Source organism: Vipera berus, assembly GCF_964194415.1.
Source record: "Vipera berus genome assembly, chromosome: 2".
NCBI lineage: Eukaryota > Metazoa > Chordata > Lepidosauria > Squamata > Viperidae > Vipera > Vipera berus.
Window position 1 is genome coordinate 100484151 of NC_138203.1, and position 15099 is coordinate 100499249.

The 15099-nt window shown below is 40.5% G+C and overlaps 1 protein-coding gene across 1 annotated transcript in view; it reads left to right on the top strand.

Moving 5' to 3' along the window:
- The window catches only part of SHB (SH2 domain containing adaptor protein B), a 167333-nt gene that overhangs the window by 122791 nt on the left and 29443 nt on the right, over positions 1–15099 (top strand). Inside the window, 2 exon segments of the mRNA XM_081317792.1 lie at positions 2781–2955; positions 3169–3288. Of these exon segments, the coding sequence (XP_081173918.1) occupies positions 2781–2955; positions 3169–3288 (295 nt within the window).

A 15099-nucleotide genomic window follows, 5' to 3' on the forward strand; every position in this document is an offset into this window, starting at 1 on the left:
TAGGGAGCTGAGGCTAAAACATACGAAGAACAGTTGCAGAAATTGGATAGGGCTAGTCTAGTGAAAAGAAGGACTAGGGGTGACATGATAGCAGTGTTCCAATATTTGAAGGAATACCACAAAGAAGGGGGGGGTCAACCTATTTTCCAAAGCACCAGAAGGCAAGATATGAAACAATGGATGGAAACCAATCAAGGAGAGAAGCAACCTAGAATTAAGGAGAAATTTCTTGACAGTTAGAACAATTAACCAGTGGAACAAAAGTTGTGGGTGCTCCATCTCTGTCTGAAATGGTATTGGTCTCCTGCTTGAGCAGGGGGATGGACTAGAAGTCCTCCAAGGTCCCTTCCAACTCTGTTATTCTGTTTTGCTTAAGGACATTTATTTGTTATGGATTTCACGCTTCTTGGTCCTGGGTTTGTTGGGTGTTTTGTTTGGTAAAGAACCATGAAATTCCACTTTTAGATGGTAGGAGATCTACCATCTAATCCCTTGCCAATGTATTTTGTATTGGATTTCCAATGGGAAGGTGGTTGAGGAAAAATATTCCATTAAACTCCCTGAAACAATAATATACCAGGCTAACTTCGTATATCTTTGCTTTGTACTTGGTGTTCTGTAAATGGCAAGCTTTGCTTCGATAATAGAAGACTTTATAAAAAAAATATGTGAAGTTGAATGAGAATTTATCCCTTTAACCTTCAGTTGGGACTGGAAATTCCATTGCTAAGCCATGAGGTCGTTAAGTGAGATTTCATGTGACCGCAATAGACTTACGACCTCACTTCCCTCACATTTAATTTATTATTGTTAATTGAGGCAACTCTTTGTGCATCTTCTTCCAAAATTAATCCTTGGAGTTTTGTGTCTCTCTTTTCTGAGATACAAGGTGATATTTGCTGTTGGATTCAAGTCTTGCCTTCCGGAGGAGTTGGACTACAGGGATCAGAATTCCCAATGAGTTGAATAAATAGTGCTAGGAATTGTAGTTCTTTCGTATATAAAAGATAAGTAGTTGGAGAAGGCTCATTAAGCTGAGTCCTATTGTAGTCCTGGCATTGTGTGTTTTTGAGTCAAATCAGACCTTATAAGGGTGGATGAGATAGACCAGCATATAAAACATAAAGAGAACAAGGCATGGTCACTGTCAGTGTCTGATTGGAAAGGACCGATTGCTCCTGTTCCTAATTACCGTATTTTTCGGACCATAAGACACACTTTTTCCCCCAAAAGTGGGGGGGGGGAAACGAGGGTGCGTCTTATGGTCCGAAGGTGATCTGTATGGCCAGCCCCAACCTCTGCAAGTGGAGCACGAATCGGCACTTGCTGAGAAACGCCGATCTCACGCTCCTGCACTCTCCCTTGCTCGGTTTCAGCTTCCCTTGCTACAAGAGAAAGCGGGCTGAAACGGAGTGAGGAGATTGCCAGGAATGCGAATCGGCAGATCTCACGCTGCTGCAATCTGCCTCGTTTCAGCTTGCTTTCTCTTGTAGCAAGAGAAGCTGAAACCGAGCGAGGGAGTTTGCAGGAGCGTGAGATCGGCCGATTCGCATTTCTGGCAATCTCCCTCACTCCGTTTCAGCTTGCTTTCTCTTGTAGCAAGGGAAGCTGAAACCGAGCGAGGGAGTTTGCAGGAGCGCGAGATCAGCCGATTTGCATTTCTGGCAATCTCCCTCACTCCGTTTCAGCTTGCTTTCTGCAAGAGAAAGCCGGGCTGCAGGGCCGCCTCCGCGGGTACTGCTCTAATGCAGAGAGGGAAGGACAAAGAGGGAGGGAGGGAAGGAAGGAAGGAAGGAAGGAAGGAAGGAAGGAAGGAAGGAAGGAAGGGACAATGGGAGAGGGAGGGAGAGAGAGGGAGAGAGAGAGAAGGATAAAGAATTTTTTTTCTTGTTTTCCTGCTCTAAAAACTGGGTGCGTCTTATGGTCCAGTGTGTCTTATGGTCCGAAAAATACGGTATTTATTTGACCCTGTTCTGCCAGCATTGTTCTGCCAGCGTATAACAGAATAAGGCAACTAAATGAGGCAGCAGAGAACAAAAACAAGCAAGTATTTTTATAAGTAGCTTGGGGGATAAGTATGTACAGTCAGGAAACAGAGGCTCAGGAAGAGCAATTGAAGGGCTAGTTTTCTGCCTGCTAATCAGTCTTCTGAAACCTGACATGACCTTGATGTCTTGGGAATACATCTCCTAAAATTCCAAGCCAGCCTGCTGCTATACTGAAACGAATAAAATAAAACCATACTTTTGAAATGTTTTTAAATGTTGCCTTGTTTCACTTTGATGTTGCTTTCTTTCACTTGATGGAGTGAAGAACTATCAGCCAAGGAGTTCAGATTGGTTACACTTTACCATCTGAGATCAGATTGAGTCCAATCCTGCTTGACCTTCCAGAAAACACTGAAAACCTGGTTGTTTCCCCAGACACGGTCTTCATGAAATTAGTGAAGCCTGGGTGGATTGCTCTTACATTGTGTTATGTGATACGTTGTGTTATGTTACCACTGCTTTTACTCTCATCTTTTTGAAATTCCTTTTTGAGTTATATGTTTTGAATGTCACGTTTTAATGGTTTCATATTGCGGCTTCTATTTCAACTTCGCTCAGAATCACTGCCGCGAGAGAGGGACAACCCTATTTGCACAGCATATCATAGCGTATATAGTATAGTGTACAGAGTACTTTTATTTGTTTTAAAATCCATTATTTCTGTTCAATATTTAAAATTCTTTGGGTATTTGCTAACTTGGAGGTAATGGTTTACTTGAATATGTCTTACAGCCCAGTTCAACGGGGGAGAGATAAGGCAATCTTCACCTTCTCCATCTTCAAGTGATCGGCGCCGACAGCTTCGTGCACCTGGGGGAGGCTTCAAACCCATCAAACATGGTAGCCCAGAATTCTGTGGAATCTTGGGGGAGAGAGTGGATCCAACTATTCCACTAGAAAAACAGATGTAAGTTGCTGATACTTGGTGCAGGGAAACATAGGGCAGCAGAAACTGACATGAAAGTAATATTTTGCAGTTGGGAGTGTCCAGTACACATCTCTCAACGTTGCTTTGCTTTGTCTTGCATAATCGTATAGTACATTAGAATGTCCTTAAAAAAAACTGTAAAGCTTCAAAGTGAATTTATTCTAAGTGTTAAATGTTTGTGTTTTTTTATAGATGGTATCATGGAGCAATCAGTCGGACAGATGCAGAAAACCTCTTGCGCTTGTGTAAAGAATGTAGCTATCTGGTGAGGAACAGTCAAACAAGCAAGCATGACTATTCGCTCTCTTTGAAGTAAGTATCTTTTAAACAAATTATAGGCACAGCGTTAAGCAGATTTGTAGGGTGCAGTAGCAGCTACCACACACATTTCTTCATCTTGACACTAAAAAGGCTCGCTCAAGCCCCATAGGAATTTTAGAATTCCAGATGTCAGACTGGATTGCTTTGAGTGACACTTCTGAGGGTTGGTTGTAATGCTCCAGGGTCAAGCATGGGGGTTTTTTTATATTTGTTTTGTTTTTTGTTTTTAGCATTTTAGTTTTTATCCCTTCTTGCTGCTGGTTAAAATGTTTCCGCTACATTCTGCTTAATTTTTTCAACATTTAATAAACCAATTGTTTTGCTTGTTTGTTTTTCTCCTCTTTCCCTGCTTTTGACAAATAACTTATACCCATAAAATATAAAAAGTTTGCATTGTACAGAATACAATGAATGAAAAGATTAGTTTTATTGACTGGTAAACTACCATATAAAATTTCCCCAAGTAAAACAAGCAGCGGAAATTGGAGTGGAATAGAAAAGGTTTTAGGCTTAGGGAGATATCATTGATTTATATTAAAAAGAATAAGGGAAAAATATATAATAATTTAAAAAATGGTACTAAAATTTTTAGACAGCAATCATACATATATTTGGTAAAGGTTCCCCTGCACATGCATGCTAGTCGTTTCTAACTCTAGGGACCGGTGCTCATCTCCGTTTCAAAGCTGAAGAGCCAGCGCTTGTCCGAGGATGTCTCCGTGGTCATGTGGCCAGCATGACTAGACGCCAAAGGCGCACGGAACGCTGTTACCTTCCCACCATAGTGGTCCCTATTTTTCTACTTGCATTTCGTGCTTTCGAACTGTTAGGTTGGCAGAAGCTGGGATGAGTAACAGGCGCTCACTCTGTTACGCGGCACTTGGGATTCGACCCGCCAAACTGCCGACCTTCTGATCAACAAGCTCGGCGTCCTAACCCACTGAGCCACTGCGTCATACACACACACACACACACACACACACACACAGAGAGAGATATGAATATAGATATAGATATCTGTTTCTACAGTCAATAAAAGTAGTTCTTAAGTTATGACAGTTCACTTAGCAACAGTTCTAAGTTACGACAAAAAAGTACTTACAACACAGTCCCGAAGCTACAAATGTTGCAGCAACACAGCAGTCGCTCACCCTTAACAACCGAGCACAGTGACGTTGCAACATTCCACCTGTCTATTCCCACACCCCACCAGGACCTAACAGGCACTGGGCATGCTATGATAGCCCACCAACTCCTCTTCATCCCAAAGGCTCACTTACCTTTCAGAGATCCAGAGTTCCAGAACAGGCTGACCTCCTCCTTCTCTCTCCTCAAGAGAGCTGTCTCCTCTCCAGCCTCTCTGCCCCGGCAGCGCAGTTTCTTTGCCTGTTCCTGCCGCTCCAGAAGCGGAGTGGTGAGAGCAGAGGCAGAGTGGGATGTTCGTGTCCTGCTCAGCTTCATTGACTCACCAAGGCTGCCTGTGCAGGACACCCCAATCCACTTTTGGAACCCCAGGCAGTTTCGGTGAGTCTGAAGGAGCAGGAGACCGCACCCCAAAGCTTTTGCAAAGGGACAGAAGGCTTCATGGGGAGCAATCTCACACTGCTTCGGGCCTTTCGTCCCTTTGCAAAAGCTTTTGGTGTGGAGAAAAGAAGCCTTTGGGATGTGGTCTCACACTCCTTCAGGCTTTCTCCACCCCAAAAGCTTTTGCAAAGGGACGGAAGGCCTGAAGCAGGATGGGATCACTCCCCCCAAAGCCTTCCGTCCCTTTGCAAATGTTTCTTTCAGACCAGTGGAACTGGAATTTGCTGTTATAGAAGGAAAATACACTTTTGGGACTGTGGGGTGCAGGAAAAAAGCAGTAGAAGAAAATGTTATGAGTATGTCCATGAAGTTACCACGCTTTTGAAGGAGATTTCACTTTTATTCTTTTATAGCTTGGAAAATGAGTCCTGCAGTATTGTAATGTGCTTGAATCTGTGCAAGCAGATCTTTTAGCAGACTATTTTTGAGGAAACGTGAATATCCTTCCAGTAGAAATAAGATTAAGCTTTTGCATGAAAGCACCGCTCCATAACTTACCAACTACAAAATATTCTGCAGATCCGGTGTGTCGGTATCATTCTCCAATTTCTTTTCCCAATTTCAGAAGACATATATGAAAAGTTGTTCATAAGTCTAACTCATGGGTAGTTTCACAACATCCTTGCATGTATTAAACTCCTAAATTAGCCTTCTTCAATATGATGGACCCAGGTGTATTAAACTAACATTCCTAGAATTCCCAATTCCCAATCACTTCTATAGCCACCAAGACATCTGGGTTACAGATCCGAAATCCTTATCCTGAAACAAAATGAGGAGTAGACTTTCCTATCTCTCTGTTGCTCAAGATGAGAAGCCCTTTCTCATGAAATGCTTAAAAAGTGCTATATATTGTAAATCTGATTTATAAAGAAGAAATAGCAATGTTTCAAGTCTTTATTTCTCTTTCCCTAAAGTGTATTTGTTTATTTTGTTTTGGGGTGGGTTTTTTTTGGATCGAGAACATATTTGGTATTCTTTTCTTAAGTAAAATTAAGCTCTGGGTAGGATTGTGCTAAAAGGGACGCGGTGGCTCAGTGGGTTAGGACGCTGAGCTTGTCGATCAGAAGGTCGGCAGTTTGGCGGGTTGAATCCCGAGTGCCGCGTAACAGAGTGAGCGCCTGTTACTCGTCCCAGCTTCTGCTAACCTAGCAGTTCGAAAGCACGTAAAAATGCAAGTAGAAAAATAGGGACCACTACGGTGGGAAGGTAACAGCGTTCCGTGCGCCTCTGGCGTCTAGTCATGCCAGCCACATGACCACGGAGATGTCCTTGGACAAGCGCTGGCTCTTCGGCTTTGAAATGGAGATGAGCACCAGCCCCTAGAGTTGGAAACGACTAGCACGCATGTGCGGGGGAACCTTTACATTTACCTTAGGATTGTGCTAGCAGTGCAATTCGAAAATCTTTTGGCATTGAGAGACAGGACTGTTCAATGATCTGCACTAGGTATTAAGACTTAGAGCAGTTTCCCGGCGATTATCTTAAAACATTTTTAGTACCCATTCCTTTTGTTTAAGAAAACCTACAAGAATGTTGTTGTAATAACTACTCCCGCCAAGAATTCAGGGTTTTATACTTGAAACTGACAGGTGTTTTAGAATTTTTGATGTATCTGTTCTGAAATGAATAGATGTGGAATTAAATATTCTTTCCATTATAAAAGAAGTGAATGTCACTAGTCGCACCAGTCTTCTAAGCAGGCAAGATAGCTGCTGGTGATAACACGAACAATATCAGAATGGGAGAGGGAGAGTGCTTAGGATTGGGAATGTAAGATGCTTATGTCTTACAAAGTGGAAACATTTTATAGTTCAGGTTCCAGTACTCCCATTTTGTAGGTAGTCCTCAACTTACAATCACAATTGAGCCCAAAATTTCTGTTGCTTGTAAGCCGCCCTGAGTCTTCGGAGAAGGGTGGGATATAAATGTAATAAAAATAAAATAAATAAAATAAGACAGTTGTTAAGCAGGTTTTGCCCCATTTTGTGTCCTTCCTTTCCACTGTTGTTACGTGAATTACTACAGTTATTAAGTTAGTAACATGGTTGTTAAGCGAATCTAGCTTTCCCATTGACTTTGCTTGTCAGAAAGTCGCAAAAGATGATCACATGACTCTGGGACACTGCGACCGTCATAAATATGAGTCAGTTGCCAAGCAACCGAATTTTGATCAGGTGACCATGAGGAGGTCACAAGTGTGAAAAACAGTTGATAAATCACTTTTTTCCAGTGCCGCTGTAACTTCAAACAGTCACTAAACAAACGGTTGTAAGTTGAAGACACCTGTATAGGTAGCCCTCAGGTTACAAGAGTTCATTTAGTGACTATTTGAAGTTACAGCGGCACTGAAAAAAAGTGAGTTATGGCCCTTTTTCAACACTGACAGCCATTGCAGCATCCCTAAGGTCATATGATCAAAATTCAGACGTTTGGCAACTGACTCACATTTATGATGTTCGCGTGTCCCAGAGTCGTGTGATCACATTTTATGTACTTCTGGTAAGCAAAGTCAATGGGGAAGCCGGATTTACTTAACAACTGTCATATGATCAAAATTCAGACGTTTGGCAACTGACTCACATTTATGATGTTCGCGTGTCCCAGAGTCATGTGATCACATTTTATGTACTTCTGGTAAGCAAAGTCAATGGGGAAGCCGGATTTACTTAACAACTGTGTTACTAACTAAACAACTACAGTGATTCACTTAATGACTGTGGCAAGAAAAGTCGTAAAATGGGGCAAAATTCACTTAACAAGTGTCTCACTTAGCCACATAAATTTTGGGCTCAATTGTGGTCGTTAAGTCGAGGACTATCTGTACTGTCTTTTTTCTCTGCTCCGTTTCTGACAATGGGTTTTGACAAATAGAAATTGGGCAAATGTTTGATTTAAATTGTTTTCAGAGGGGCTGATAGGCAATTCTTTGCTCAGTGTTTCCTCCTCTTTCTCCACACACTATGATTTGGTTCATTTGCCCCAGGATGGCTAAACTTAAAAAAAAATAGCCTAGAAACTTTTGCTTAAAACTTGTACATCATTTGGGCTTTGCATTCTCAGAACAGAAATAGCAAGTTTATGTATTTGGGTTTTTTAACAATACTTAATCTCTGTTCTGTTGAATTAAATCATTTTATAATTCATTCTTTATGACTAAATGTGATTTTTTTTTTTAAAAACCCTACTTTTACAGCAATTTAATATCTGCCTTACCTGCTATAAGCAGTCCTAAAGTCCTTCACAATATATACTGTCTCTTGACCTCACTCCTGATGACTTCATAAAAAGTTTGTAGTATTTTCTTTTTTTAAAAAAATATTTTATTAATTTTCTATTATTACATTTCATTAGTGCTTAATAAACAACGTGTTGTCTGGGTTGATTTGATTTGCTTACTAATACAAGTTAAGTTCTTATTCTCTACCCCGTTTTTCCAGCCATTGATAATATAAGTTCCAAGTTTGAAAATATTCTGTATCTTCTTTTTCTTTAATCCTCAATGTAAGTCTGTCCATTTCAGCACAGTCCAGTATTTTCTTGATTATCTCTTCCTCCAATGGTGTTTCTTTATTTTTCCAGTGCTGAGCAAAAAGTATGTAGCATTTTCTTGGCATTTTAGAAGTAGTTTGCCAGGACCTTCCTTGAAAATATTCCTTCAGTCACTCAGTTCAACCTACAGCTCAAGTTTTCTTTGTGGTATCTCACCTTAGTTACCAACAGATCTAGCTAGCCCTGATCAGCTTTTCAAGATCAGCCAAAGGTTAGTTAGATTCTTCCTTTAGGCACTCATGCATATGTAAGTCATGTTAAACACAATAGACTTAATCTAAGAAGGTACGGATATAGTTGTCATATAAGAATACTCAGTCTTCGCTTTAAAAAAAAGCAACTTGTTTTGTAATCAAGTAACATTCCCTACACCCTTCCCTGCCTTTTCTTAAAGAACAGTTCTAATGTTGCTGATATGATTCCCCACCAGAAATTCTATAAATATGTGATTAATTTTGCCTGAATTTTTAAACAAAATAATTTGGAAAAAATACTGTGCATGTACAGCATTGAAGTAAGATTTATGAAATTAATGATTCTGAGACCATTACATTGTTGTGGTAGACATAACTGCATCTTTCATAAGCACAAGACAGTTAGGAAAGCAGAAGTAAGAAATTAATGTAAACAATAATACCATCAATTTTAAAAAAGCTAACAGGAAGTTATTGGAAACAAAACAGTGAATTTATCAGTAATAACATGGAATACAAGATCATAAAAAAAATACATTCTGTTTTGGATTATCCGAAAGCACAGTGAACTTTATTGAAAATATCAGAATTTTGGAATGAGATTCCCTTTCCTCGAAAGCACGGCAAACGTTTATTGCAAATATCAATCTTTGGAATAAGATTACCTTTCTATATGTTTTGCTCTTTCAGTGTAGGGTATCTTTCCTTTGGAATGTCCTTTTCTTTCTCAATTGACAAGTTTGTTATTTGGTAGCAAACACAAAAAAATCATTTGTGGCAATTTCAACACCTATACAGTACAGTCTATGCTTTCTCTGTTGATTTATATTACATACAGAGAGTTCATCTCTTTCTTCCCAGTTGCAGACACATTCTATTCTGTTTAAGAACATCTGACTATAAATCTTGATTTGAAGTGTTTGAAATTCTGAAAAACAACACAGTTTTCTTCATTAAACACTCTACCAGCTGACCAAAGCCTTTACAGTTGTAAATAAGCAAGGCCACTGCTTGCTTCCAATTTGTTTGCAATGCATGAAGTAGATAATAGAACTACAGAACAAACTTACAAGGTCAGAGACTCATGCTGAGCTATCTGGCTTTGACCTCCATATATAGCACAGGTCAATTGCATTTCCTTCAGTCATCTTTCTGTATCAGGCTAGCTAAGCTGAATTCTGCCAAAGTAATCTTCTAGAAAGATTTCATTTTTGAAGGAAGGTTGCAATCTTGAGACAAGCCATCCTTTCCCCCCTGAATGGCTGTGGCAGTCTAATTCAGAAGGACCCTTTGATATATTTACATTTTATCAAAAGATCTGGGTACAAATTTCAGAGGGCAGGTTGGAATGACTTTTGCTGCCTACTAATACAACATTCCAGTTAGTTTCCATTAAAAGGGATAATGAAGAAATGAGTAACTTTAAGATTGTTGGTAGATTGTCATGCTGTTAAAGGAGAAGGGATCTTATATGTTTCCCTCTCTCCCCCCCCCACTTTTTTTTTGTATAGAAGTCATGTTTCATCTGCCTTAGACAGAGGTTTAGCAAAGCAAGATGCTAAAGCTTTTCCAAGAATATATTATCTCAGGATATAGATTAAAACTGCTCTGTGAATCAATAAAGAATAAGCCTACTCTCCCCTTTCTGCAATAATCCTCCAGAATAGACTACTAAAGCATCCTCTCTTACTCATCTTTTCTGCATGCCCAGTTCATTTCATTGTCCTCTGAGGGTGGTTTTTCCAGATCCTTCACCATCTGGTAGCCCTGCTCTGAACCTCTTCCATTTGTTGTGGTCCTGGACACAGTAGTTCAAATGAGGAACGACCAAGGCAAAGTAGATTGGAACAATTACTTCTCACGGCATGGATGTTACGCTCCTGGTAATGCACTCCAAGATAACAATTGCCTTTTCAGCAGCTGTACCACACTGCTGACTCATGTTTACTTTGGGGGCAGCAAGGACACTCACATTCCATTTGTACGTAGTACTGGTCTCCTTAATCCTGTACTTACGCCTTAAAATTTTCTACTCAAATGCAGAACTTTTTATTTTGCTCTGCTAAATTCCATCCTATTCTTTTCAGCCCACTGCTTAAGTTGTCTACATTTTTTTGAATCTTCTGTTTTGTGCTAAACATAAGCTATACCATCCAGTTTTGTATCATTTGCAAATTTGTAAGTGTTCTCTCAATTCTCCATCTAGTCACCTATAAAAATAATTCAACAATGTGGGGATCTAGGATCCATTCCTAGTTCCCTCCAAGCTGAAGTACAGTCATTAATGTTCACTTTTTGGTGCAATGATTCAGCCAGTTGTGAGTCAGTCTAACAGTATCATCTAGACTGTATTTGACCGTTTTATTAAGGACACTATAATTAGGCACTCTGTCAAAGGTTTTGCTAAAGCCCTACATTATATCTTGTATCTGCAGCATTACCAACTAAGCTAGTAACTCTATCAAAAAAGGAGATATGATTAATCTGGCACAATATATTTGCAGCAGCCTCATTCTGATCTTTTCCCAGATGTGCGTCCTTTTATATATTCTCTTATTTCTAACTACATTCAGGCATGTAAGTCCTCACTTGGATACTTGATTTTTTAATTTGCTTAATCTAAGAGATAAGCATAAGTATACAAGTGATTCTGATTTCTAGACAGTATTATTTAGTGAATAGCTAAAAGTTACCTAGAGTAGATTACTGACATATAATTTCAACTATGTTTTCCAGTTGAAACTCTTAACCCTCTTACTCCACCAGTTCCCATTTGTTAGGGATACAACCTAAGATGCATTATTTGTTTTGAATGTGTATAATTTAGCTTTTCACCCAGAACATAAAATGAGCAAATAAACTTGCTTAGTCTTGATTGCGGTTCCAAACGGAAGTGAGAATATTAAGGAAGGAGACAAACCAAAATCAATTTCAGTCATATGCTACCGAGGTAACATGCATAAAAACAACAAAACACACACACACACACACACACACACACACACACGAACTTCTCATTTTTTACAATTTTGCAATTTGGCTTGCAGTAATGATGCTCATAACTTTTGTTTTTTTTCACAGCACAAAGTCTTTAGAGTGGTGCAATTTTGTGGCTTTGACTTAACACTGATTTCACACACCCCAGGATTTTTCCACAGGCCAGCTTTGTTTAAGTGAGCTGCCAGCATATCATCATAACAACAATATCCAGTAGACCAGTGATGCTTACTCACAGGCAGAGACTATTAAGTAGGAGTTTTTGAAAAACTGTTCCAGCAACTTCTGTTAAAAACCCTACTCAGGAAATAGCTGACTTAGTTTTACCATTCTGCCCAGCCTTGTAGAAATGCCCTTCCAGCCTGTTTTTGCCATTGCCAGCACAGTTCTTGTAATCAGTAAATCGTGCCTGATGAATTAGGAGTACATTTTCTGATCACATTCCACAGATGGAAGAAAATGTGCGAGTGAACATTTTTCTGAAACAATAATCAAGATAGGTAAAGGTAAAGGTAAAGGTTCCCCCGCACATGCGTGCTAGTCGTTTCCGACTCTAGGGGCCGGTGCTCATCTCCGTTTCAAAGCCGAAGAGCCAGCGCTTGTCCGGGGACGTCTCCGTGGTCATGTGGCTGGCATGACTAGACGCCAAAGGCGCACGGAACGCTGTTACCTTCCCACCGGAGTGGTCCCTATTTTTCTACTTGCATTTTTACGTGCTTTCGAACTGCTAGGTTGGCAGAAGCTGGGACGAGTAACAGGCGCTCACTCTGTTACGCGGCACTCGGGATTCGACCCGCCAAACTGCCGACCTTCTGATCGACAAGCTCAGAGCATATTAATTTTCCCCCATGTTCTGCACACAAATGACTTTCTTGAAAAATGCACAGATTATAAACCTTCAGTATATTATAAACTTTTACTTCAGCCGTTTTTTTTTGACAGACAAACATAATCCTGCCGCTTGCAGGAGGCTAAGTAATTAGTGTTACAAGTGGTACTACCTGGGATTATTTATAGTTACTCTGTCATTCATACCTGCTTATAGCGATATTTACAACACACTGGAAGGGGATAAAGTGGTCTCCTTAATCAGACCAAATCTGTTACAGCAATCTGTCCTTCACAGTCACTATCCAGGCGGATATTTACAAATGCTCTCTCTCTGAGCACGAATATTGCATTTAATTAGCATCCACAACATCCACAGGTCAAATTTATATCTGCAATATTTTTTGCTAAAATAATTATCTGCAGACGGGGTGGGTGGGTTTGTCATACTACGGATGAAAACAGAAGAAGCTGATGAAAGCAAAGTAAAGAGGAAGAGAGGGGCAGATCCTTCAGGCATCATTGCTGCAAAGCTCGAATGGCTTGGAAAATTACTTCTTGCATGGGAGGCTACTTGCCTGATGAATTTAACCCTTTGGTATAGCTATACTGGACATCTTGTCTTTTTCTTTTTTCTTCCATATTCAGCTGTTCCTCCCCTTGTTCACCTCTGTGCATTTTTGTTCCTCTTTTCTCTTTCTTTTTTCCCTGTGTGGCTACCCCACATTGCCTCATCACTATCGCAGTTTTTTCTCTTTTTTCCTCTTTCTCTTGGGGAAAAAACAGTGGACCGTCAGTGCTTTTTTTGTAAAAGAAAAAGGTGCCGGAACTCACACATGTCATACAACCTGCCTTGCCTACCCTACAAGGTTCCATCCAAAAAAGGTGCCGGAACTCCGTTCTGAGCGTTCTATGAGAAAAAAAGCCCTGTGGACCGTGAATATATGTTTGTAGATTTCTGTGTGAAAGAATATACTTCTAGGGATCAATCCGTGTTTTGTTTTCATTTCCATTTGTTCCCACATATTAAGTTTCTTGTTGTTCTGGTCCTGCCCTCTTTTTGGGAGGAGACAGAGTCTGCTTCTGATGGGTATATGGATACATACAGAGGTGGATCTGTAGAAAGTAAGGAGGATGATCTTGATGGAAATAGGCAAGATCCACCACTGGGTGGGGGGGGGTGAGGTGAAACATATTTTATGTCCACAATAAACAGATAATACTTGGAAACAGCTGAGACAGAAACTCGCTAATTGACTAGAATATAAGAAGGGGGTGAAGAAACAGCAAAGTCAGATTTACAAGATTCTGTCAGTTTAGCAAATGTAAATACAAATACAGGTAGTCCTTGGATAACTATAGTAACTGGGACCAAGAGGGAACTGCGTCACTAAGCAACGTGGTCATAAAGTGTGACATCACGTGACCACACCAATTTACAATGGCAGCTTTGGCAGTTCCAGTTGTAGTTGCTAGGCAAAACCTCAGAGGTGATGGAATACGTGGATGGGGAGCAAGGTGCAGAGAGGCTGTCCAGGAAACAATCAAACAAGAGAGGCAGGAGCCCCCAGTGGCTTAATAGTCAGAGGGGGAAACTTAGGAAGGATCCACTCTAATGGATCAAGCAATTAAAAGTGGCAGCAGGAAGTTTATACTTTCAGATTTGCAAGATTCTGTTAATGTGGCCTCACAGTGAATTAGAATCAGTTCAATTAATTATCTTTCCTATCTGGTTTACCTGGGAAGGCTGACATCACGTGATCACCATTTGCAACCTTCTCCAACTTCCCCATTGACTTTGCTTGTTGGAAGCTGGCAGTGAAGGTTGTAAATGTAAATCACATGACTGTGTTACGCTGTGACCGTCGTAATTTTGAGCTGGTCACTAAGGGCCAAATTGCAATCCCAAGACCATAAGGTTGCTGCAATAGCTACAACTTGGAGGTCTGGCTGTCAGTCCCCTTGTTCAGTTCCATGAACGAGTGGCTGTTAACCAAGAACTACATGTAGTTTTAACTACAGTATTGTGTGAAGTTGATTTTATAATATATATATTAGTTTAGGGGATATCAGTGTCACTGTTCTTGTTTATAAGGGATTCAGGTGTGGGTGTGTCAAGTGATGGGTCTTGTGATGGGTCAGGTGTGAGTCATCAGTCTTGTGATGGGGAGGTTACATCAGGTCAGGTCATTGGGAGTGAACTGTTGGTGGGAGGCTTACGTGGGTTGGTTGAGGATCAGTGCTGTCTCTGGTTGGCTGTGCAGTTGATTTGGATCCTGAGGGGTTCGTAGCCTGGTTGTAGATCAATGAGTCTGTTGATGGAATTGCTAGTGGAGTGCCAGGCTTCAATGAACTCACAAGCGTGGCATGTGGTAGCGTGGCCAATGATTTTTGTGTTGCTCCAATCTAACTAGTGCTGTTTGTTATCAGTGTGGGTAGAGATTAAGGATTTGGGACCGTGACGTTTGACTGCCAGCTGGTGTTTGTGGATCCGGGTTTTTAATTGACATGTTTGTCCCACGTAGAATTGGTGGCAATGGTTATAGTTGATTTTATAGATTACATTGTTTCTTTTATCCTTCTGTATCTTGTCCTTGGTTCTGGATAATTCCTGGTGGAGTGTGGCTGTGGGTTTGTGGGCTATTGC